This window comes from Bufo gargarizans, chromosome 8, assembly GCF_014858855.1.
Source record: "Bufo gargarizans isolate SCDJY-AF-19 chromosome 8, ASM1485885v1, whole genome shotgun sequence".
Taxonomy (NCBI): Eukaryota; Metazoa; Chordata; class Amphibia; order Anura; family Bufonidae; genus Bufo; species Bufo gargarizans.
In genome coordinates this window covers 74,233,436-74,260,646 of record NC_058087.1, presented here as the reverse complement: position 1 = coordinate 74,260,646, position 27,211 = coordinate 74,233,436, and the positions used below count along the sequence as shown (strand labels likewise).

The following is a 27,211-nucleotide window of genomic DNA, read 5'->3' as shown; positions in this document are numbered from 1 at the left end:
TGACAGAGCGATATATTTTGCTATACACGAGGCGTCCTTCCGCTGAAGGACACTGCGACTGAGTGGTGAATTACATTAAAAGTTCCCACTTACTGTGGCATAAAATGCAAAAAAATGCTTCACACATAACTAAACAGTCATTCAAGGCCCCTCGTCATCTTTTATCCAAAGTGGAGGGCAGCTGCATAGAACATCTCTCCCTCTGGAGGACCCCGTCCATATGTGCATTACATGGACAGTCCATTTTATTTCAGTCGTAACCGTGTAATATTTAATTTCCCCTGTGGAGGCGCTGCAAGTGAATTGAACACTACTTTTCAAATTCAGGCACATATTACAGCTTATTGATGAAGGCCCTTAGCTGGATACTTGATGATCAGCCCACCATTGTCAGGGAACCGTTCTAAGAAAAAAAAGGGACTGTCCAACGTGCCCCCTCAGGAGCAACAGAAGCCTCTAGGAGCAATGGGGGTGTTGCCATTACTCCTAGAGGCTCAGCTCTCTCTGCAACTGTCACACCCTCTGCACATTCATCAATAACTTTAAAAGAAGTGAGGGCCATGTGTGATGATGTTTCCACTGCCTGGCTCTGTTAATCAAAGTGGAGAGGGCTCGGCAGTTGAAGAGAGAGCTGAGCTTCTAGGTGTAATGGAAACGCCCCCGTTGCTCCTAGAGGCTCATTTGCATATATTAAAACATAGTTTTTCTTAGCAATGCATCCACATGTGAACATAGGACCAACACAGATGCCTTCAGCTGCCAAGCGCACATATAACAGGTCAGCCAGTGTCATAGGTACAAATCTGCCGACAGATGCCCTTTATTAGCTCCCCTTATGCAGCAACATTCAATATTAAGCGTTTACGAATTCTGTGGACACTGAAACAAATGCTGTAAAGTTACACCATGGAATTACGTATATGATTGCCTCCAGTCAAGAACAAATGTATTGATTGCCTGTTCCGTCATCACTTCTAATTGTGGCACTGTGGCTTCCATTTGACCTTCATTACAATCAGCACCCTATTACTGATGAGACATCGGATTACTAGATTTTGTCTTTTATCTCCCCTTGAATGGAAAATTATGATATATAAGCCACCTTGGAGAAACGCATCATATTTTTCAGACTTTTTCTCCATTATTGTTGTGTATCAGATGCTTTATGTCCAACCACTAATGGCGGCAGTTTCAGTGCCCCTAGAGGTCACCACCCCCTTACACTTTTTCCCCAAATTTCCCCACTGAGGGACAATAAAGGGATTTTCTTCTTCTTATCCTGAATAACACAGAAATCTCCATTTTAGTAGTATGATATTCTGCTTAAAAGTGCAGATTTGCCAGTGATGGCTTCAGTGAGCACATTATAGGGGTTGTTCCATGAAAAATATTCTGTTCCTGGATCGGAATACTTTTGTAACTGCATGTAAATAAAAAAATTATTACAGCCACTGAGTTATTCAATAAATTGTATCTGTATACTGCCCCTTTCTTATTTCTCTGTCCACCTGACTGAGGTGGACGCACATGATCAGTTCCATCTCTCGGCTACATCCATAGCTGTGATAGGGAGAATGACCAGCAGCAGAAAGGACACACACCGTGAGAAAGGACATCCCCCCGATCTGCCAGCTGGATATACATCTAGCAGAGCAATTGGATCAATAAATGAGAAGATCTCTGGATCCATGTGAGGTACAGGGCTGGTTCTAGCTCGGTTTGAAATGGATTGTCATGTACTATATGACGTCTGATTTTAATTTTTATACATTAAACATGGTATAACCCCTTTAAGAGTACAGCCACACATGAAAAACCAGGAGTGAATTCAAAAAAGAGGAGACGTGGTATCTGTCCTTTATACTTTCTCTCCTTTTATGATCCACTCCTAATTTTCATCAGGAACCCTGACCGTGTGGCCGGACCCTGACTGGTTGTCACCCAGTATTGCAGTCTGCCCTTGCACCACAGTGAAGATATATCTATATGATCCTCAACACATATTCTACAAATGTTACCAGCTAAAAAGATCAAAACCTAACCCTATATATATATATAACTATAGATAACCCTCTAGTGATTGCCCACACATCAGTATCCTGAATTCTCCGGCATGGCAGGACTGATCAGCGTTGAAGTCCTCACTGCACAAAGATGCCGACTCCTGTGAATCTGCAGAAAAGGCGTTTGGCGTTGTCATGGAAACCTGCGTCTCTCTCCCCGGTGACATTTCATCATGTCATTCTAATCATGGTGCACTTCATTACAAAGGCAAAACAGGAAAGTCAGGCAGAGACGATTTATTTTTTCCATGTTTTAATTTGCTTAATTGTAGCAAGCACAAGAGCAGATCAGGCAGGTTTTTCTGTGGCGGAGAATAATTATACCATACAGGGTAAGGAAGCTAACATGACTAAGGCTACTTTCACACTAACATTAATACTTTCCGGTATGGAGATCTGTCATAGGGTCTCAATATCGGAAAAAATCTGCTTCCGTTTTGTCCCCATTCATTGTCAATGAGGACAAAACGTAACTGAACAGAACAGAGCGCTCCAAAATGTATTCCGTTCTGTTCTCATACCGGAGAGCAAACCGCAGCATGCTGTGGTTTGCTTTCCGTCCTGGGATACGGAGCAAAACGCAATCTGACGCAATAGAAAACAAATCCGTCCCCCATTGACTTTAAATGGAGTTCATGACAGACCTGTCTTGGCAATGTTAGAGATAATTTCAAACGGATCCGTTCATAACGGATGCAGGCGGTTGAATTATCAGTAACGGAAGCGTTTTTGCTGAACCTTCCGGATCCAGCAAAAACGCTAGTGTGAAAGTAGCCTTAGTGAGAAAGAAAAACAGCATGCTGAGTGTCATCTATGCAACTGAATGCCAAGAAATCAACAGTGCCGCTGTCAATGGCGACCAATCAGGTGCCTGCTTATATTTATAACTAGCAATCTGGAATGAGAGCTGTCATTTTACTGGCTGTCATAACGCTGCTATTACTAGGTTTTACTTATGGCCCATAAACCTTGGGGCTCGTTCACACAAACGTTTTTGCGTTCCATATTTGCTGAACTATCTATTGAACATTTTCTGCCCAGTCCAATTTTTTCCATGTAATTACTGTATACTGTATATGCCATACAGAAAAACGGAACGGAACTGGAAACACTACTGAAAAAACCCTGGAAAAAAGGGGATCTGGAAAAAATGGCCCTCAAAACACTGAAAAAGAGATACGGTCGTGTGAATGAGCCCTTAATATGGGCATACAGATTCAGGGAAGCAAAACCCATGGATTATATGGAGAAGCAGAAAGTAATCCGTGGCACTCACCATCCGGTACAAATGATGTATTATAAGGCTGGTACATATGGAGTGCAGAAACACAGGCACCAGCCACTTCGTGCTACATTGCACTTCGCCTGGCCGACACAATGAATCTGGTACCGCACTTTTTAACCCCCTCACAGTGTATAAACATATTTGGATGGTTACAACATAATTACAAACAACATCAAGAGCAGTGATTTAAAATTCATCTAAAAATGCATGTATCACATTCCCATTATTATAGAGCACAGATCCGTGTCTGAATTCAGTACAAAAAGACACTCATTTTGTCATTTAGACCCAGCCGTGCCATAGCCTCTGTCCGTAGAATTATCCCTGCTTCTTTTCTTAATAGTTCCTGATGTCTGTCACCCCCGTTTTTAAAGGGGCAACATGTAATAGGCCCAGGAAACGCATCTGTCTAATGTCCGCACATGTGTGGACCTCATATGCAAGATCAGTCTGGGTGCCCCAGATCCTGAACCTATGGATCTGACATGCTCACCAAACCTGACCTGCATAGGGTATATGGTTTTTCTAATATAGAAAAGAACGTAACTGCGCATAAACCATATAACGCGATTTACATGTGATAGAATCCCTGTTTGTAAATTCTTGGCCTCCTAATTTGCAAAATTGACAGTGCTTTAGTTTCAAGCAAAAACGACATTGCCCACATCTATAATTCCGTTAGGGAGGAAGTTTAACACCCCCTCTTTTTTCCTACTATTATTAAATCCTAAATTGTTACCACTCTACCAAACAATCGCATACGTTTTTAGTACATCTAAGGCTTCGTTCACATCACCGTTCAGCCTTTCCGTTCTCCTGCTCCGTTTAGGAGCAGGAGAACGGAAAGGACGGATAAGCACATAACTGACACCAAACTGAGTCAAACGGAGCCTGAGGACCCCATAGACTATAATGGGGTCCGTTATGTTTCCGCTCAGAAGATGATGCACAACTTTTGTCTCCGCTTAAAAATCATCTTCTGAGCGGAAACATAACAGACCCCATTATAGTCTATGGGGTCCTCAGGCTCCGTTTGACTCAGTTTGGTGTCAGTTATGTGCTTATCCGTCCTTTCCGTTCTCCTGCCCCTAAACGGAGCAGGAGAATGGAAAGGCTGAACGGTGATGTGAACATAGCCTTAATGTGGTTAGTGGTTGAGGGTGTATTTTATCTGTACATATGGGATCGCTAGTTATTATGTGCCAATTTTTTCTGATTGACATTTTTATAGCTTCAGATACTGGGCTATAAAACCCATTGATTGTATGAGGAGATGCAACAAAGCCTGGTCCAAGGTAAAGGGGTTTTCCAAGAGTATAATAAACAGGGCTGTATTTGTCTGAGAGTATGATAAGCAGGGTTGTATTTGCCACTAGGCTCTGTAGGTCCATTGCCTAGGGCAACGCCATGCAGGGGCCCTCGTGTTGCAATATCTACAGAAAAAATAGAATTAGTTATGGCTCTCAGAACACAGCAATGCAAGAAAGTTAAAAAATCAGCCTTATAGGACCAAAACAGCGGTGTCCTAAATGAGGTAAATGGGATGTGTCTATGCTCAGTGCCTAGGGCAGCGTAAGTTGTAAATACAGCCAGGTAATAAATAAAAGTACCTGCAGTAAATAGCAAACCAGCCATTAAACAAATCCACCTCTGATTCTCTTGTAGTCCCCGCGGCTCTTTGTTTGTTTTTCCTGCAGCAATAATGTTCCTTGACCACTGCAGCCGATGCCCTGGCCTCAGCAATAATGCTAGCATATATGGCATGTGATGGCTGAGTCCAGTAATTGTTTGCAGCAGCCAACCCCTTGAATATATACTAGTATTTATGCCACATTATGGCAAGTTCGGTAAGTTGGCTATTGATTTGGGTACTGTATGGCAATAGTATTTAAGCACAGTATTACAAATCTGTTAAAAGGAAGGGGGTTCATAACTTACTCATTTGTTAGGAAGCCCCAACTGAACTCAGCGCTTCAGTCAGATACACATTAAAGTGACCCCTCAGGTTCCCCTTACTGGGGCCTATTTGTGTCAGTACAGGTTTAGGAATTCCTTAATGCTTATATTTTTTTCTAGTATCTTAAAGTAAATAATAATATTTATACAGCGCCACCATATTCCGCAGCGCGTTACAATTCAGAGGGTTCATGTACAAACAGAAGACAGAAGGGAATCTGTCAGCTCTGAAACTGCCCCCAAACTAGAGTAAATGGTGTATAGCGTAACCGATGCTGGGTTTAGTTGTAGCATTTTTATCTTCATAGTCACTTGCATTCCCACGCTGTGCTCCCACAAACCAGCAGTAAAATACATTGAGAGGACTCCTGAGCTCATACACATAATGGGGAGGACTCAAAGAGGAGTCCTCTCACTGCATGTACTGCTGGTGTGTGGAAGCACAGCGTCAGAATACAAGTGAAGATGAAAATAAAAATGACACAACTGGACTCAGCTTACTCTTGTGTGGGGTGTTTTGGAGCTGACAAATTCCCTTGACAAGTTGTTCGGCCGACAACTATCTATAATATAATAATTATCTTTATTTATATAGCGCCAACATATTCCGAAAGTGTTATGACATATACAAACAGTCATAAATAACATAGCAACAGACAAGTCAATAATTAGAACAAGAGGACTGAGGGCCATGCTCGCAAGAGCTTACAATCTATGAGGAGAAAAGGGTGACACAAAAGGTAAAAGTGCTTGTTTTGTACAATGGTTCAGCCATCTTGAGAAAACAGAGGACCAGTCACCAGCAGATATCTGTGGTGTTTTTGGGTGCATGGGTGCAGTGGAGAGTTTGGTGGAAGATCAGGAACTGATAAAAAATATTCTATACATGGAGAGGAGTTAGATCAGCGGATGTGATAGGCCACCCTGAAAATATGTGTTTTTAGGGAGCACCTAAAACTGTGTATATTGTGATATTAACCTAATTTCTTGGGATATGGCAGGGGTGGCCATCCTGTGGCTCTTGAGCCGCACGTGGCTCTTTGCTTCTTCAAGTGTGGCTCTAGCTGTGAAGCCGGAAGCAGTCAGGCGGCTCACTCTCCACTACGTCCTGATACACACAGTCTATGTAGTACGTGGAGACGCGCACTATGACCTGACGTTGTGCTAATCAAAATACAATGGAGAGCGTGTCAGTGTAAATTGTTTGCAGAGTAAAGAGCACGGGAAGGGCGGTAGACAGAGATGAAAGAAGAGATGTAGGGGGTGCAGCACTATGGAGAGCTGTGTGGGTGAGAATGAGAAGCCTAAAATGGATTCTGTACTGTAGGGGCAGCCAGTGCAATGTCTGGCACAGGGCAGAGGCAACAGAGTAGCCCTCTAGACAGATAGGTGACCCCTGCTGCTGCATAAAGGATAGATTGGGTGAGGGGGTACCAACTAATAATGAGTTCCAGTAATCGAGGCAGGAATGGATCAGGGCAACTGAGAGTTTTTGTTTTTTCCACATTGAGAAAGGGTCATATTCTAGAGATGTTTTTAAGGTGCAGGCGACATAAGTGGGTGAGAGATTTAATATAAGTGGTGAAGGAAAGATCAGTGTCAAACATTACACCGAGACAGCGGGCGTGCTGCCTGGGCATGATAGTAGTGTCACACACTGAAATTGAGATATCTGGTTAGTAGATGGAGAGAACACAACTATATTTTCTGTCTCGTCCACAACTTCTGTCAGGGGAGAGTTGGGGAGAGAACAGAAGCATGAACCAATCAGAAGACGGGAGGTATGTCTCAGACTACCTCACACTCCCTGGAGGCATTGTAGCTAAACTGTAGTCATGGATTACAGCTCTTCCCTGAAGAAAATTAGCTAAAAAAAAGCAGCCAAGCAACAAAATGTGAAGAAAATACACAGCAGGCAATCATCCCCTGTAAGTATTAATTTGTGTATCATCTTTAAGCTTCTGACTGGATAGTCACATTAAAGGACTCCTGACTGCTGTAAATTGCTTCAAACAGACTGCAGAAGATGAGCAGATAATACATACATTTTGGAATCTTGCCTGGACACCACAGTAAGCAAGACAGAACATTTTTGCTGATGGAAATACATTAGAGAATTGTTTTATATTTTTTTATTATGTTCATATTGGAAACAATATTTTCCTTACTATAATAGTGCCTGCCTGCTTTGTTTACACATCAACATTAAAATTGTAGCATTTTTGTGCACATTAAGCCAAGTATGCTTTTGGGTTATAGAGTCAAAACTGATTGTAACCTGTGAAAAGCAAAACGACGTGATGAGTTTTTTTATTTAGTATGGTGGTATAAATCAATGTGGCTGAAACCTCTCATCGTTCAGAGCAGATTAATCCATTCTTTCTGCTTGCAGTTCTATTGATCACACTATTAATTTGCTCTGCTGATCTTGAAAGGGCAATTCCAGAAAATAAGAAAAATAACAGCAAAAAGCAAACAAATCTATGGCGCTGCCATACCCAAACCTGTCCTGCGCTGAGCTCCCTCTTTGCAGCACCGCCGGCGTCCCACTGATAAAGAGGGAGGAGGAGCCTGCGTCGGACGTGGCCAGCATCCTCATCTTTCTGGCAATAAGGGGGTGGGGAGGATTTGGTGGCGGCACTCTTCCTTAGCGCGGCCGGCGTCCTCCATCCCCTAGGCAACGAGCAGGGGCAGGAACGAGCGCCGACGGATATGAATCAGCGCTCAGGGTTTTTGCTGGGGCTGACGCAGGGTCACGTGTTGCTGGCCACATCACGTGATCATTCAGTCTGGCCTATTTAACAGTCAACTTGCTGGCCACAAGTTGCCTGTGATTGGTCTTACCTCTCCACTAGCGTTTTCCTTCATGTGTAATTTTGTGAACTCGACCTGTATTTGACTCTTGATCCTGCGTAATCCCTTTGTACTAGCGTAACCTCCTGGCTCCTGACCTTGATTTGTATTTTGACCTCGATCCTCTGTAATCCTTTTGTACTGACGTGATCTCCTGGCTACTGACCTCGGCTATCGGCTTGTATTTGACCTTGATCCTGTGTAATCCTTTTGTACTGATGTGATCTCCTGGCTCCTAACCTCGGCCTGTATTTGACCTTGATCCTGCGTTATTCCTTTGTACTGACGTGACCTCCTGGTACTTGACCTCGGCTTCCATTTTATTCTGGTTTTGCTTATGGTTGGTTATTTGCTTTTTTGGTTACTACCCAGCCTGGTAGCTTACGTTTCTGTCTTAGTCTTTTGTTTTCTCCCACCTTGTTCCCTCCCTGTAGAACCCTGCACGTACTTAAGCTAGGGACTGGCGTCCAGTTGTGCAGCGTCAGTTAGGACGGACCGTGCAAGTAGATAGGGATAGTGGTGTGGGTGGAGCTTAGGGCTGCACTATCCCTATAGAATCGTGACATTTCTACTGCTCCACATGGTTATACATAGCAGCAGTTACCAATATATGCAAAACAGGGTTGAGAACTGTCCATAAAAATAGGCCATTTGTCCCTGTGTCTAGGAAAAAAATACCCCAAGAACATTATTGGAAGTAGGCACTACACCATGATAATTTAATGTAAATGCTATAAAATCGTCTGTAGCAAAAAAAGATCTTGAGTGGAAACTGCTAAAGCTAAAGCCTTAGGCTGACCATTCGGCCTTCAGTTTTCCTCATGAACCTCCCATAGATATGAACTCTCAGCTCAGTCCAGCATGCAAGTGTTTTCAATAGGTAAAGGGGAGTACGCTGCTGTCAGACCCCTCTGGCGGTTTGTCTACAAAAGGATTGGACATGTTGACCCTTCTTTCTCCAAACATGGAAAGTCTGGAGTCCCCTATACTAATTAGAGGGTTTGTCGATCCTGCCCAAATTGATAGGTTCAACCGACATTAATCCAATGTGTATACCCAGCCTTTGTGTGTAGTAAGGATATAGTTTAGAAATGCAATTTTGATGCAATAGAGGTAGCTTGCATTGATAAAATCCAGTGGGTGGTCCTGTCAATCACTACATAAGACTGCCCACTGGACTCCTAAGCATAGAAAGAGCAGGAAATGAAATACTAGTTATACTTCAGTCTTTTCCCACAAAACAATATATCATCGGCTCAGCTTCTCCTGCAGACTATACTGCATTTCCAAGGTGATGGGTTCCCTATTGCATCTTTTTTTTTTTCTAATCTGGAAAAAGTATACCTTTCAAAGGGATGCCAAAACCTGCTGGGAACCTTGCCGATATAACTTACTCGGTCACACCTGTCTGTATTTGAATACCCTGCAACTGGCAAAGATCCATTTACTCTGCCCAGACACAGACAGACTACATTTCTCTCACATTCCTCCACATTTGGCTGGCTAAATGCACACCTTGCATAGCTGCCATCATCTTTCAGTAATTCATGGTGTGGGTAGGGTATCAGCATCTACAAGCTACTTATGACTTTCATTTTTGCTCTAAGATTTTATGGTGTACTAAAATAACTTATCAGATACTTACAAAAAAACTTAAACCACTTGAGAAGGTGAAACTATTTTCATTTCTGCAGAAATAGTTTAAATAACGCCATCAGTCCCATGGACATGGGTCATTACACTTTTTTTTTCCTGCTTTCATACGTATCTGGGTGGACTGCAGCATGTGCTTACTAATCCCCCCAAAACCTCTGATTTAGCAGTAACTTGAACTGTATATCTCTGGGACTGCACATATCTCAACCCTGTCTTGCATTGCTGCGAATAGGAGAGGTGCCCACTTATGTGCACCCTTCTCCACTCACCTCTATGGGAATTCCAAAAATAGCTAAGTAAGCTTTCTCAGCTATTTTAGGAACTCTTGTAGAAGTCAATGGAGAGAGAGCTGCGCATGTTCATCTTCCTCTCCATTTGCACAAGACAAGGCCCCATACTTGAATTAGGTGTGGGTCCCAGAGGGGTGACCGAATTTATCAGACATTTATGACTTATTTCATTTATGGCAAATTCATGGGACGAGAACACCCCTTTATAACTGAATTTTAAGCAAGTGCCTGCATGATACTGATAGAGATGATTCATACTTACTGGCTCCACGTTGCCTCCATCTTCTGGACTCTGCACAGTTTTTTTTCAGGAGGTGCATGGGTATGGTCACAGGCACCGCTCCAGCCAATGATTGGCATTAGCAGTGATTTGGCCACAAGCAGCACGTCACCGCTGAAGCCAATCATTGGCTGGAATGGTGCATGTGCCATGCTCATGTACCACCAGATATAAACATTGTGGTGACCAGAATATGGAGAGCAGAGGCAGCACGGAGGACTGGAAGAACATGGAGCAGGTAACCATGAAACGTCTGTTTCAGCAGACAGGCTGAGGGTACTTGCTTAAAAATCATTATAACCAGAAACCTCATTAAGATATTCATGCACATAAGATAGCAGTAGTCTGAACGCTTTCTTAGCTGTCGGCTATGCTCCTTAGAACTCCCCATCTTTATTCCAAAGGGGAGAGGGGGACAAGCTGTTGGCAGGCACTTATGCGAGTGGCTTATTCTCCCAGTTTAAGCCAAGTTCAGTGTGGGTGCAGGCGACTCCCAGTTGCAAATGGGGCAACACTCAGGTCAGATTTCCTGAACAGTATGGAAAGTTAACAAGATGACCAGATCGGGAAGAATAGTCTGACTAATTATAGGAGTACACAGTTTTTCCATATGGAGAGGGACAGTTCTTAAAAGTTAATGAAACAGTCAGACCTCACAAATATAATGTGAGAATGGTGGTTCTCCTTTCCCTAATATTGGCTTATCTGTGGCTACTTGTAGTAGAGCCTCAGACCTACTTGTCTTGAAGTCCAGACTCACACTAACAACCTCCTGTCTCCCTTTTCAGCCTCCACGTGGCCAATGTTCATGTTAAAATTCTTCGCATTGAATGCTAACATGAATGATACTGAATAGTGTATATGTATCCCTGCAGAGAAAGCAGATATTTTACTTCTAAATATTGGCATGTGAAAATTGCCATCTGTGGAAAGTTGCATAGTTTCTCCAGCGTGTAAATGGTGTATCTACCAATGCATCTTAAAGAAAAGATGAAGCAACATGATGAAAATATAGGACTGTTTTGTGTCCCCAGTTCCTGTGACTATTGTTTGCAGATTAACCCCATTTAGCCTGATCCTGCAGTCATATTCGCTGCCTTTTGTCACACACCCTTCTTGTTATCCAACCTAATGTCTCTAATTATAGTGGTAGTTAGGGAGACTGATGTCACCACAGCTTTCCTGCATGGTACATAGGAGTAAGCGGTAGTCTGAAACCGCCTCCTGAGACTGTGCTCATGCCTAATATTAGACTTTACCACAGTCATCTCTATGGAGCAGGCAAGCAGGGGCTGGAGATGTCATTCATCAGGATCTGCCTGCCCACGTCCGTAACATGGAGAAGATCACCCAGTGCTTTACTGGTGTATAGACCTTTTCATTTTTACATGCAGTGAAAGGGAACTCTAGTTCAGGGGACTTCAGTAGGTACAATCAGCAACTATGAGACTGTGTTAGGTTCTCTACAATGGTCTTAATTAAGGATTATGATAATTAAAATGAACAATGTTCTATATATACAATATTATTTTTACTGGAAACGTTCTTGTAGAACCAGTTCAAGCAGAACCAGTTCAAGTAGAGCAATAATGGCACGTTGATATGCCGGGATTTTACTGAAAGCTTCAGGAACTTTGTTTGAACTTGTGAAATTCTGAAAAAAAACATTATTAGGAACAACGCTCGTTCATCAGGTGAAATGATGGTTAGTGCAGGCACCTAAATTATCATTTCTGGGCAGCAGATCATGTAGTCTAAACAGTGATCTGCTGCCCAGAAACAATGCAGCTGTATGAGGTCGAGTAATCGTAATGACAAAGAACAAAGGTATTATATTTGAACAAAATAGGTATAAAGTAGAAATAGTGCCCCCCACTGTCACTTTAAGAGGACACCTCTGGTGGTGGCTCCTGAGAGATTAGAAAGATTGGGTGAAAAAATGTATTTCACCTGATCTTTTTCTGTCTCAATATTAACTGTCTGGAGAGTCGGGAGTATCCCGCACACATATTCGACGGCTTTCTAAACCCATGTATCTAGGATAAAACATGGAGTTATACTTGATACATTTGCCATACTATTTTGGCATATTTATTTCTGTTTTTACTTTTGTTTTATATCTTTTGATGTGACTACCTGTCACCCCATGTGCCCATTTTCACTCTGGTGACATTATAGGTTAAAAAGCCAACGCAGAGTTAAAATAGGATTATGATTTACCAATAGATTATGATCTTCAATACAACATAAAAATTATCTGAACGGCACTTGATTATATGTTGACAGTAGTGTTGAGCTAAACTTGTGTTTTCAAATTTGAAGTACAAGGTTTGAGTTTTCTAAGAATTCCGTTATCGATTCTGCTACCATGGACCATAAGTTGTGGCCAGCCGTAGCAGAATCCATAACAGAATTTTTAGATAACCCAAACCCTTGTACGCCGAACTTGAAAACACAAGTTCACTCATCCCTAGTTGAGACTATAGACCATATAAGTAAAACTGTCTCAGGGCGATTTTGTTGCCTCTATGCAAAGATTTGTGACTGTAGGATACAATATAATTTGATTTCATTTTATATAATGAAATATGAAATAACAACATCATCACAACATTCATGTGTTAAAGGATCCACTCTGTAAACCTGTGGTAGAATTAGTGATACAAGTGGGTGTTAATACTAAAAGCCCAAAGCTCTATGAGAGCCCTTGATATGAAAAATTGTTAATCCAAATGTAAGGAGTACGGCGCATAGGATGGTGTTGTGTTTCACTCTTGTAAAAAACATCTACATCTGAAGGATTCTCGTTGGAGGTGACTGTCCTTCAGTATAACACAGTTTGTTCTCATGGAGATTTACAGCTCTACTTATCCACGCAATGTACATGATAGGGTTGGAGGCGATTACACAATGTAGAATAAAGCGGGCTCCTCATTATCTGCTGCCCATTACTGACGTAGAAATCATTGAGAAACACTTCAGGTGACAGAGCCAAAGCTGTCCTATGAATATTAAAGGGAGGTATTTGGCAAAGGCTCTGTTCACATAACCTTATGTGAACACACCGAACGTAGCCATGGGCCCTCATTCACCAGATATGTGACCAGGCCAAAAGAGTGTCCTGTTAGCCTCCATTTCAGTGGTATAAGTCATCATACCTTTTTTTACTGTACAGAAAGGTATAGTTGATTAGGTATTTTTATACAGTATACTGTGCGTTATACATGGGTTATATATAGAAGCCCATGGCTGGCCTATGACACTCCATCGGAGGTATAAGTCTCCTGATATACATGGATATTTCTGACAGAGGACTTAAATGTTAGTACACGTGTCCCCTGTCAAATACCTTCCCTGTCATGAAAATAGGAATGTAGCAGATCTGTCTTGTCCATCCTGCCTCCGCTAATGGATTGTTCAGCCGTAGTCAGTTATAATCTGGTTTATGATATGGTCAACCAATTTTCTATTGATTAGACATAAAAAAGCACCAAGGTCTCTGTGCATTTTTGGCAATCTTCGTAGACTTATCAGGATTTCAGGTGACCACTGGTTCCATCTCATGTCCATGGACATAAAAATGTTTAGGTAGTTCCTCACATTAATATGTGTTAATCTGGGTGAAAAAATGTCCCCAGGAGTACTGGAAGCATAGATGTCAGGGGAGAGAAAGATCGGGGAAGTGAATATTTTCACCCGGTCCTTTTGCTCTCTAAGGAGATAATTCTCGGCTAGAAGTGTATGGCAATTGATTTCTCCTCTCTCCCCATTAAATACACATTCAAAAGTGTATGTATATGGGGAGTCGGGAGGGAGTCAGTAGAGATAGCTGCTGGCATAACTATTATTTGGCCCGACAGCTATTGAATGTGTATGGCCAGCCTATGTCTTGCCATACAAGGAGCTATTTCTCCCGATTCCTCCATGCACAGGTAAATTTGGGTCATCTGACCATGCATGCATTCTGGACATGGAGAGGAAGGAAACATACAGACACCTCTAGCAGCGGCTTATCTCCCCAAGAACAAAAGGAGCAGGCAGTTGAAATCCAACATGCCTGAATCTTATTTTTCAGCCATTAGGGGAGAGTCGAGAGGCCACTCTACATGGTTGGCCACTCCCGAAGAAATCCGTGGACCAGCAGAAATGATGTAATGTGTATGGCCAGCTTAAATGTTAAGAAATCAAACTGGATGCCAGGATCCTTTCAAACCAACCCAAAGCAGGCCATTGACATTTGATGCTGGCCAAACAGTTGTTTCATGGCTATTGCACTGACTCCTCATTTTCATATACATGGAGCTCAGGGTAGAGCAGGGAGATAAGTGGCTACCAAACACCTATACAGCCACTTATCTTCCAGGAACAAAATAATTTCATAGATTAGAATCCAGCCTTTCTGATCCCTGTAGCCTAAACATCATCATAGATATTAGATTGCCTTCAGATCCTGGTACAAAAACAGCAGAAGTAGATAATCCAATATAAGTCTAGTAGTCGTTTCAGACAAAGGATTTACAATATACTAATCCATCTCTGTCTCATCCTTGTTGCTCCTTTTAGACATACATTATCACAGTGCTGTTTTTTTTCCCACTGAATATTTCTACAAGGACCACACTAGGTATGTGATGGTCTATCACACTCATTTGCCAAGCCTTGATTTGTAGCGAGGTCACCAAGTTTACTAGCACGCCAGGAGCAAACAGGAAGGCTTCTCTGCCCTCCTTTTGAAAGTCAGAGCTTGTCCTAGCAGATTAAGACTGTGTCCTTATTATAGGTGGTAAAAGACGTCCCTTTGATGTAGAAGACTGGGAGGTTCCAATGTTAAGAGCAAAATCAACCGACAATGTCGCCAGGGGGTTCTGTGATTTATTTCTGGGGAGTCGCCAACTACTGTTAGCACATACAAGTGAACACAAGGAGAGATTTGTGATATTTTCACATAGATTCAAACACCATTCGTGATTTACAGTTTGGGAATGTAAACGTTCAGGGCATAGAACAATTCTCATTGTTGTAGAAAGCACACAAAGTGAATCCATAGATGATTACGACCACATCACTCAAAGACAAGCAAATATATGAGCAAGCAACAGCAGTGCAATACAATACATGAATTACAAGAACCAAGGGCTGTTTTGGTAAAAAGAAATTCAAATCTTAAAGAGGAGCTGTCACCACGAAATGCAATGCAATCGGTGGATAGCACGTTATAGAGCAGGAGAAGCTGAGCAGATGTTTAGCTTTATGGTAAAAGGGTGCAGTGACCCAGAGGGGAGCCAAAGATGGAAGAAGTGGTAGTGGCTATGATGGTGATAGTAGTACCCACAGTTCACGATGGCAGTCCTTACCCTGGCTGTTCCTGAGTAATGCAATAAATGGAGGGTGCACCTTTTCTTCCCTTGGGGCACAACCTGGACATTCCTAGTGCTCCTGCTGGATGGTAGTTGGGGTGTCCTTGATGGTGGATGTTTGGCTAGGCAGGTGGTCAGGTATAGTGAGGGCTAGCGAATGGTGGAGTCAATGACCAGGCCCAGTTTAGTGACAACAAAGAACAGTCTCTTTACTCAGGGTGATGGGAGTTACAGTGCAGATAGCAAAAATAGGCACAGTTCTGAGGTAAAACACAGAGCTTACTTTTCTCAATGGTTGTGTAAGAAAGCGGCAATGATGGCAGTAGTTGTCCCTGAGTTTATTTCTATAAGTGTTAGAAGTTTTCCCAATTGAGCACAAGTGTGCAAAACTCTCACAATCAGTACTGAAGTTCCCAAAGCAGGGTGCCGGCCTTCAAACGGACGGCCAATCCATTATAGAAGTGTGGTGGGTCCCGGAGACAATATACCCTCTCAAAAAGCAGCAAAGTCTATAGCCATAAATAACTGTTAACCTTGCTATCATGCACAGTCCCTTGTCATCCTAAATAGTCTGCAGATGTCTGTTTTCTTTCCTCCGGGGGTTCTCCTAGCCAGTTGCTCTTGCTCTGGCAGCTTCTCACTCCACAAGGATGGTGTTTTTCCTGAATAAAAATTATCTTTCCTTGCTATTAGCTTCTGCCAGGTTCACAAGCTGAAGCTTCACCCACGGCCCGAGCCAGACTGATCTGTAAAACCCAGTCACAACAAGCCAGAGGGAGCAGGGCCTGTCTGTCTTCACGGCAATCATGCCTAAGAACTGCCAGATGTTAACTATTTGCATGCCTATATTTGGCCATTTGGGATTACACAGTGCATAATGTAATACATTAACCCTTTAGCACCAAATTAGCTTTTAAGCAGTGATCCGCTGGTTCACTGCAAGGGTGTATAGAAAGATAGCTGTCAGGCACTGATAACACCTCCTCCATGTAGAACTGAGCTCATAAAATGCAGAGACTTAAATGTATAAATGTTATACATGTTTTACAAAATCTTTTCCTACAAAACTATATATCTGTATCTGCTCGTCTCCTCCTTCTTTAGGTTATGCTGCCTGAAGATTGTACTGTATTTTGTGGTGACAGGTCCTCTTTAAATTGGTTTTCCTCTCTGAACAATGATTCAAAGGCTCAATGTTCTGAGATGTCTGTAGACAGGCAGCCCCCAATGATGCCTGCAATGATAGGGCACAGCCATCTCCTTTGGTGCAGTTCAGGGATTTCAATGACTTAAAATGTCTTAATGACTAGAATCTCAGCTTCTTGACTTTTCTGATCTCTCTAGACTTCTTCAAATGTTTAGTAGTCCATGTAGTACTACCCTATGTTCTACCTTGTCATGCCTTTTTTTATGGGACCCTGAGTCCCACATTTTTATGGGACTGACGGAGGTAGCTGAGAACAGTGCTCCGTCAGTCCCTTAAAAGTGAATGTAGCAGTGGTCAGGCATATTGACTACTGTTCCATTCACAAAGGAAACCCTAACTTCATGAGAAATGACAAGTGGGGTCCCAGCATTCGGGGCTCCAGTGATCAAGCATTTATCCTGTGCAATGCTATTTATGGTCAAACTTGTTTAAAGACATTGGAGCCTGATTAAGTATTAAGCATATACTATTCTTGAAGAAACGTGCAAAATCCCTGCTTTTGTACTGCCATATACTAGGGTGCAGGCCACAGGATGCTTCTCGGTGCTCCTCATGCTTGGAGGACATGCCTTTGCCAGCTATGCACTGATATTGTTGAGTGATGTAAATTAATTCCATGTTCTCGGCCCTTCTACAGATGGTTTCACCCTTTTTAAAGCAATTTTTGGTTAACAAAATCAGGGGTTCCTGCAAAAACATTTGGTTTAATCATTCATCCAAGTGTTTCCTTTACAGAGTAATCTGGCCTGAGTAAATCTTCTCATATGGTAATCAAGACCATTTCATGCAATTCAGCCTTTTTCACACTCAACAGTGCAATTTACTTGCAGACATTATAATTAACCTATTTCAGTGTTGATCCATCCAAATTGTACTTGGGCCAAATCTCCTGCATGGTACGTGTGTGAAGGCTCATTGTGCTTGTAGGTAGATAGATATAGATGCACGGACAGATAAACAGACAGTAAAATAGAAGGTGGATAGATGGATGAATAGAGAAAGAATGAGAAAAATAGATACATGAAGATTAGATAGATAGACAGACAAAAAGATAGATAGACAGATAATAGAGATAGACAGAAAGACAGATAGATAGACAGAAATATAGATTGATAGACACATAGATAGATAGACTGATAGATAGAAAGAAAGAAAGAAAGATTGATAGATAATAGAAAGAAAGAAAGATAGATAAAATATAGTAATCACATTTTGTATGATGATCAGTAAACAAAGTAAAAATGTTGCAATTGCTGTTTCTTCAGTTTAGTAGAGATAGATAAACAAGATAGAATGATGGCTAGATGGATCGGCAGACAGACAGATAACTATTGGCAAGACAACTAGCTCTAAATAGATAGACAACTAATAGAAGGCAAGATAGGATAGATATACAGATAGATCTGCACAGGGTTATTTTTTAGATAATGCTGGTGTAGTAGTCAAAATAAAGTGCAGTTGTGACTTCTACCACCTCTTTTATCTTACATCATACAATGTACTATACTTTAAAGCAGGTAATAAAAATCGTAAGACCTTGTATTCATTATGACATAAAAGCATTGGTGTAAAAATAAGAAATGGGAAATAATTTAAAAGAGTATATTAAAAAATAAAAATAAAATTAAAATTAAAGCAGTACTATAAAAAGTCAAAGTAATCTGGAATATTTCACCACATTGATACAGTTCACTGTACACTCAGCTCTGTCTGTAGTTAATCATTTGGTTAAAGATGACGATACACAATAAAACCTGAGGGGCCTAGAACTGCAGAGCAGCATGCAGCTTCTACGCTGGCACCTCATGCTACAAAAAGACTGCACTGTAGAAAGCGGCACCATTAAGGAGGTATACGGGTATATTTCCAACAAGAAATAAAACTGTGATCCATAACCAAGACTGCAGCAAAGCAGCATGACGTACAGACTCATTCCGCCTGAATGTATATCTGACGTGTCTGCAATGACTGCTACATGGTGCGGCTATTGAGGTACCCACTGGCTGCCACTCCCACCCAATCTATTGCAACATGCAACCCACAGTATGTACCATAGCGTGGTGTAAAACATCCTATGAGCTCTCAACCCTTTATTCAATCATTATCGTCCATTTACAACACTCTCAGACAATCTGAAATATTTGGGATTTTATTTTCAAATATTAAGATGAACGTTGATATGAGAGTGTAAAAAATGACATAATGACATAAGCAAAACCCAAAACACATTCTACTTTTTGGCTGGTCAATATATTTAGAACCGTATATGACAGTGAAGTTGTCCACCTGTGCCAAGAAATGTACCACTTACCGGCAGCTGTGACCAGCAGCAGACTCGAGTGTAAGCCAAGGAGGAGAAGGATCAGACTCTGATTTGGAGCCATAATTTGGGTAATCCCACAGCTAGGGGAGATTTTATGGAGACTAAGAAAAAATTAGAGGGTATCCAAGTCTTCTGGGTGTAATCCGATTTTACTATAAACGTGATTGTAACTGCTAATCCATGGGGGGCTGAGGGCCTTGAAACACAGGATCCTCAGTGGACTAGATCCTCTTCTTCCACTGGAGAATGCTCATTCCTTGGAAGATGTTCTGCTTGGTGGAGGCTGTAATCCCTGAGAAAACCAATGATATTCCCACTCCTCTACAGCATCCTAACAAACTTACAACAAGGTCCTATTAATGACATATCCTAGAGCAAAAATACCACTACTGGCGAGTCTACATCCAAGTCTTCCCCCTCGTAGGGGTAAAAATAAATACCATTCTGCCTCTATGGTGATACTTTGTCCTCTCAGATAAAATCTAGACAACCTACGATCAACTGAAAATATATCCCTAATCTTTTAATAATTTTGATTCCTCAAGCAGTTCATGCCTTTGGGTTTGTGCTTTAGATTATCCTTATATAAGATTTCAGCCTCTTTAATGTAAGATTTCCTTCTCTTTTCCACGTTACTCAATTTTCTTCCTTCCTGCCTGTAAAAAGATTGTCTTCATGACCCATAAATTCCTTTTGCGTGATCTGCAGATCTTCTCCCGTGATGTCTTTGCAGAAGTCAGATGCCAAATTTCATTCTCCAGCAAAAAATATAAAAAATCAAGCTCATCAGAGTGGGCAGCTGCCGGTCTCAAATCCAAGATATTCCCAGCTTGCTCGGAGTTATCCGTCCAAGATGAGGCCCTGCTCAGGCTTGCAGTAGGATGGGTCTTGCAGTTTTTCCAGCTGGATGAGAGTGTCACAGAGCAGGATCTTACAAGGAACAAGCCATCTCAGGACCCTCAGACAAGGAAGCAGCAGCTCCCCCACTCCTCCCTTGGGGAAGCCACCTAAAGGGGTGTCCTGCTAATGAGAGAGGCTTGAGGAGGAGAAGGAGGAGGGGGCTGGAGGCTGAAGTGTTGATGAGGAAGGCACCGACTCACCTCCCCTCTCTTTCTCTCTCACATACACAGACCTCCTCCTCCTGCTGCTGCTGCTCCAGTGTCACAGCCAGACACAAAGAGGCCTCTCACACCGCCCAGACTGAGGAGGAGGAGGAGGAGGGAGCGAGGAAGGGAGGGCACAGTCCTGGGCCTTCACTTTTTTATGGCCCTTTTGAATCAACTTTATTTTAACAAGACAAAACAGCACATAAAATACATGTAGGCTAGCACTATGTAGAGTCCACGCAGCCATACAATGTTTCTTAGCACTGATGTTGCACTAGATAGGGTTTTTATTAAGTTGTGTAATGATTGCGACTCAGCGTTCATGCAGCACAATTCTGCTAGCTGTAAGCTCCTATGGACAGGATCATGTCCTTTCTTTTAATACCTTAGACATCATACGGACGAGTGAAAGGGTTTTTTTCGTGAGCTGCGAAGCATATGTTCTAAATAATGAAAGAATTTGTACTTACCATTTATTCCCCCGCCATCCCCTGTCTCGGTCTCCCTGGTGGTCTGCGTTGCTGCAGTTCTGCACCATATACCACTGAGGCCAGTGATTGGCTGCTATGGAAACACAGACTGTAGTGGCAGTGCTGGAAAGCTGCTGTTTACGTTCTTTAATTTTGGGGGGGAAAAAACACCCTACCCCCACCCTTTGGGATACATCTTTTTAACAACTCGGAAAAACCCTTTAATGAAAAATGTCACATTATGGTAATTTTTACTAACTCTACCAGCAAACTTTTAGTTATGTTTGCTAATGAGGAATAATGCAGAAATAGGGCAATGCGACAACTTTGGGCGCCAAACATGATGCCCAACCAAGGATCGCAGTGTGGCATAGTCTGCATCTCTGCAATGTGAACTGAGTTGAGTTGCTGCAAACCAGCAGTCACAAGAAATCTAGCAGGGCTTGGATGGTCTGGACAACTTGCGGGCTGCAACGTGACCACGTTACCTTTCATAATTGTGATACAGGTGATTTAAGTCCTTGTCGCACTCTGCTTCGGTGCTGAACGTAGGGTTCCCACCCCGTCGTTAATTGATAAAGGAACTTCAGCACAAAGAATATTTGGTGAATTAGTAGTGAATGTTATTCGTAAGCGGCTGCTTCAACAGTTAGTGACGTTTCGGCTGCTTTCTCCTCACCACTTTCTCCTCTACTCCTTTGCCTATTTTGACCAGCGGCATTAATCTGAAGAAAACGTCACTAACCGTTGAAGCAGCCGCTTACGAATAAAAGTCACTACTAAGTCACCAAATATTCTTTGTGCTGAAGTTTCTTTATCAATTATTGTGATACAGGCAGTGCTACAAAATGATTTTTATACGTGCAACATGGGTTGGCATAGTTGGCATATAGCCCCAGCCTTAATAATGAACGTGCCATATTATAATTACTAACTGAGAAGTCATCTGTCAATATTCACACGGTTCCTGCTGTAATCACACTTATTAAACAGGGTATAACGTCAGAAAAATCACTGGTGAAATCTTGCGCATGCTGTCTTCCAGGGCATGCGCAGTGAAGCCTGGTGTACTCTGAGCAGCGTACAGTAAAAGTCATAGCAAGAACACCAGACTACACTACACATGCCTGGAAAGCAGAAATCTATGGAAGATTCATGAGATTTCAGCAGCAGAGCTATTAAAGAGCCCCATAATATGGTGGTGGTGACAAGTTACCTTTTCCATTCATTGCCTAAGGTTCCATTCACACGTCCACGGATCCGCAAAACACGGACACGGCAATGTGCGTTCCCCATTTTGCGGGCCGCACATCGCCGGCACTAATAGAATATGTCTATCCTTGTCCGCAATTGCGGACAAGAATAGGATGTGCTATATTTTTTTCGGGAACGGAAATGCGGCCCCGGAAGTGCGGCCCCATAGAAATGAATTGGTCCGCAATTGATGGCAGTAGGGGCCTAATAAGCCTAATAAGACAATGATGACTGCCTGCAATTAAACATTGACAGGCAGTAATGCTCTGGTATTCCAGACATCAAAGCATCGCTGCTTCAAGTACCCTAGAGGGATGAAAATCTTTTTTACAATTAAAGGGAATTTGTTCAGTTATCGGACACGTCATTGCTGCAGCCCTGGAAACATTGGCCACTGGAAACACTGGAATGGCAGCACTAGAAAGCTGGAGATTGAGTAAGGCCCCTTTCACACGAGCGAGTATTTTGTGCAGGTGCAATGCGTGATGCAAGCTCATTCGCCCGCACTGAATCCTGACCCATTCATTTCAATGGGTCTGTGTACATAAGCGTTGTTTTTTGCACATCACTTCTGTATTGCGTGCAAATCGTAGCATGTTCTATATTCTGCTTTTTTTTATGCAACGCTGGCCCCATAGAAGTGAATGGGGCTGCGTAAAAATCGCATCCACAAGCAAGTGCGGATGCAATGCGTTTTTCACGGATGGTTGCTAAGAGATGTTATTTGTAAACTTTGCTTTTTTTATCACGCGCGTGAAAAACGCATCAATGTGCATTGCACTCATGCAATAAAATCTGAACAACTGAACGCAATCGCAGGCAAAACTGAATGTAATTGCTTGCGAAATTGTGCATTTTTCACTGAACGCATCCGTAACGCAACCTAATCCGCTCACGCTCTTTTGCAAGGGGCCTAAAGCTTCATAATTTACTTTATAACATTCCTGTCCTTCATCCTAAATATTTGAGTTCCTGGAAAAAAAATCTCTTTTAAAGTTTTTCGCCCCTCCCCCCATATTTTGTGATTTAAAATGATTTTACATATACATATTGCACGGTGCATGGTGTGAAAATAAGCAAAAAACTACGGAAATTAGCATTTTTTTCTCATCTTCGCAAAAAATCATAAAAGCTAACCAATAAGTTATTGTAGAATTAACTTTTTTTTTTACATTCCTTCACCCAAAAAATATTCATAAAACGTAATCACCAAATTATACGTGTCTCCAAATGGTTGCAATAAAACCTACAAATAAATAGACCTGCAAAAAAATCCCTGATAATTTTTGATAAATATATTCACGGATAGGTTTAGCAACATCTAACTCCTGCTGTTGTGAAGTCCAAGCATTCTAAACATATACAAAGGTTGTGAACTGGTGTTTTATTTTTTCAACCTATGACACCATGTTTCATGCTTTTCTGTACATAGAAGGGACATTTAAATGCATTTCCATAAGCAGTGTGTTAATTAATGTCGCCATCTGCTGGCAGGCTGTATTACAACAATACTGTTGTGTAGGAGTCGCAGCATGTTGCAGTTGCACATCATGGACTATCATTATAAAAAATGTTGTGCAACTTTTCTACAAGTTGCACAACACATGTCGCCATGCAGTCCTAGCCTAAATGTGATCACACCTCGCCCTGTCAATCAAAGTGCAGAGGACTCGGCGGTTGCAGAGAGAGCTGAGCCTCCTCCAGCATACTAATGATCACTTCAATAATGGTAGTGCTCATTAGTATTTGCTTTATAAGATTCACTGCCATTCCCCCCCCCCCCCACTTATAAAGTACCGTATTTTTCGCCGTATAAGACGCACCGGCGTATAAGACGCACCTAGGTTTTTGGGGAGGAAAATAAGAAAAAAAATATTTTTAACCAAAAGGTGTGCTGTGGGTTTGGAACTAGGTGGTCTGTGGATGGCACTATTACTGGGGATCTGTGGATGACGGACACTGTTATGGGGGGATCTGTGGATGACGGACACTGTTATGGGGGGATCTGTGGATGACGGACACTGTTATGGGGGGATCTGTAGATGACGGACACTGTTATGGGGGGATCTGTGGATGACGGACACTGTTATGGGGGGATCTGTGGATGACGGACACTGTTATGGGGGGAACTGTGGATGACAGACACTGTTATGGGGGGATCTGTGGCTGGCACTGTTACAGGGGGGGGATCTGTGGATGGCACTGTTATACATGTGTCATCCACAGACCCTCCCAGCCCATAACTGTGCCATCCACAGATCCCCCGCCGCTCCAGTATACTAATATAATATGTCTTATTCGATTAATAGTTATTAAATATGCCTCTTTATTCCTAATAGTACCTTAAATCCTAAGAGCTTCAGTACAATGCCGGCAGGCCGGGCAGCCGGCGCGGCGCGTCACTCACTGACGTCACTTGCCTGCGCCGCCTGCTTCATTCATAAAGTAGGCGGCGCAGGCACGTGACATCAGGGAGTTACGCTGCCGCCCGCCCGGCCTGCATTTTACGGATGCGCTTAGGATTTAAGGTACTATTAGGCATAAAGGGGCATATTTAATAACCATTAATTGAATATGACATATTTTATTAGTACACCGGAGCGGCGGGGCGGGCCTTTAGTACAGTGCCTGCACCGCCCCACCGCTATTGCCGGCCCCAGCTCCTCCTTCCAGTCCCTCCCCGAGTCCCCGCTCGCTTTACATCGCTGCCAGCGATGTAAAACTGACTGCATTCGCCGTATAAGACGCAGGGGCATTTTCCCCCCATTTTGGGGGAAGAAAAAGTGCGTCTTATACGGCGAAAAATACGGTAAAAAAAAATTGTATAGCTACTGAGCTATTCAATGAAAGGCTACTTTCACACTAGCGTTTTCAATTCTGCTATTGAGATCCGTCATAGGGGCTCAATATCGGAAGAAAACGCTTCAGTTTTGTCCCCATTCATTGTCAATGGGGACAAAACTGAACTGAACAAAACGGAATGCACCAGAATGCATTCCGTACCGTTTGGTTGCATCCCCATCGCGGACAGAATAACGCTGCAAGCAGCGTTTTTCTGTCTGCGATGTGGTGCGGAGCAAGACGGATCCGTCCTGACACACAATGTAAGTCAATAGGGACGGATCCGTTTTCTCTGACACAATAGAAAACTGATCCGTCCCCCATTGTCTTTCAATGGTATTCATGACGGATCCATCTTGGCTATATAAGACATAATACAACCGGATCCGTTCCTGACGGATGCAGACGGTTGTATTATTGTATTGGAAGAGTTTTTGCAGATCCATGACGGATCCACAAAAAAACGTGTGAAAGTAGCCTTAGTTGCCCACCTCACTGAGGTGGTCGTACACACTCAGGTTAAATAGGAACATAGTAGCATAGTTTGTATAAGGCTGAAAAAAGACATGTCCATCCAGTTCAACCAAGGGATAGGTGGGGATGCAAATCCCAGAAGGAAGTGAGACTCAGATTTTTACACACTTTCATAAGCATTTTAATGAAAATAATTAATCTACACTTTATTTAAAACTGTCCACTGTTCCTGCTGTGGCCACGTCCTGAGGAAGTCTATTCCACAGATTCACAGTTCTTACAGTAAAGAAGCTTTAACGCTTGTGGAGACTGAACTTTTTCTTCTCCAGTCGGAGGCAGTACCCCCTTGTCTTTTGAGGGGATTTTACATGAAACATCTTTTCACCATATTTTTTGTACGGCCCATTTATATATTTGTATAGGTTAATTACCAGTATGTCCCCCCTAGAGGTCTCTTCACAAGACTAAATAAACTCAAAGGGGTTCTCAAAGCTTTTCATATTAATGACCTATCCTCAGGATAGGTCATCAATATCAGATCAGCGGCAGTCCAACACCCGACACCCCTGCCGATCAGCTGTATGAGGAGACGGCGTGCGCAGTGTGCATGCACCGTCTCCCTTCTCTCTTCCTCCTGCTGCTAGGTCTATGTCAGAGAAGGAAGAGAGAAAGGAGACGGCATGTGCACACTGCGCATGCCGTCTCCTCATACAGCTGGTGGGCGGGGGTGCCGGGTATCAGACCCCCACCGATCTGATATTGATGACCTATCCTGAGAATAGATAGGTCATCAATATTAAAAGCCTGGAGAACCCCTTAAATTATTTTAATCTTACACAATCTTACACAATCATTACCTTGCAGATTTTTTCAAGAAAAAAAAAATCGCGCATTTTCGAATATGACCCCTGCCGCTCATCACTTCTCCTAAAGTCAAGTATATTGCAGCCTTCTTATTGGCCCACAAGCTAGAAGCAGGAAGGGATCATGTGTACTGATTAAAAAAAAAAATAAAAAAAAAATTGAAATAAAATCGGGAAAAAATCGAATATTCGAAATTACGAATATATATAACTATATTCGAAATATTCGCGAATTTTCGAAGTACCTATATTCGCGATAAAAATTCGAAATTCGAATATTCGTGATCAACACTAGTGATATTACATCCCTGTCCCGCAAGTCCATGCCTCATTTAATACATGACAATATCCTGGTAGCCTTAGAATCCGCTGATTGACATTGTATGCTTTTATTTATCTGCGATCTAAAAGGACACCCAAATCCTTCTCTACAAGTTACTCTCCCAGTATTACCTCCCCTACATACATTATGCTATGTTGCTATCCTGCAAGTTAATCTTAACTATAACCAGCCATATCTTTTGTTAGAAGTTGTTGTAGTTATAAGGAAATAATTGTAGCATTGTGAGACTGTGGAACAGTTCTTCCTGTATAATGCTGGTGCATAATTAAACTTTAGGATTGTCATTTTGCATTTCGGCCACAGGAGGCCGCTGGTTCTTAGCTTGTTACAGCTAAATTACTGCTTAACTTACCACCTTGAAAAGAATGAATATGGATGCTGCCGGTGGGGGCTGGACGACGACTGAATGGATTGGAGGTCCTAATCGAGCCTGCTTATCAAGAGGAAATGCAGACTTGCCCGCTGGTAGCCCGGGCCCTCGCCATTGTAAAGGATGGGTGTGTGCCTGTACGCTGCTTCAATGTTAAAGACTGTGAGTTGACCATTCCCGGAAGCACCTTGCTGGCCAAAGTCTATGTGTCTGAAGGGGA

The 27,211-nt window shown here is 42.4% G+C and overlaps 1 protein-coding gene across 2 annotated transcripts in view; it reads right to left on the bottom strand.

Moving 5' to 3' along the window:
* The window catches only part of BMPR2 (bone morphogenetic protein receptor type 2), a 223,286-nt gene extending 202,826 nt beyond the window's left edge, over positions 1–20,460 (bottom strand). For both annotated transcript variants that reach the window (XM_044302643.1, XM_044302644.1), the window contains exon 1: positions 19,259–20,460. In XM_044302643.1, coding sequence (XP_044158578.1) covers positions 19,259–19,331 — 73 coding nt within the window. In that variant the 5' untranslated portion in view covers positions 19,332–20,460. The remainder of the gene's footprint in view (positions 1–19,258) is intronic.
* Between the last annotated feature and the right edge of the window lie 6,751 nt (positions 20,461–27,211).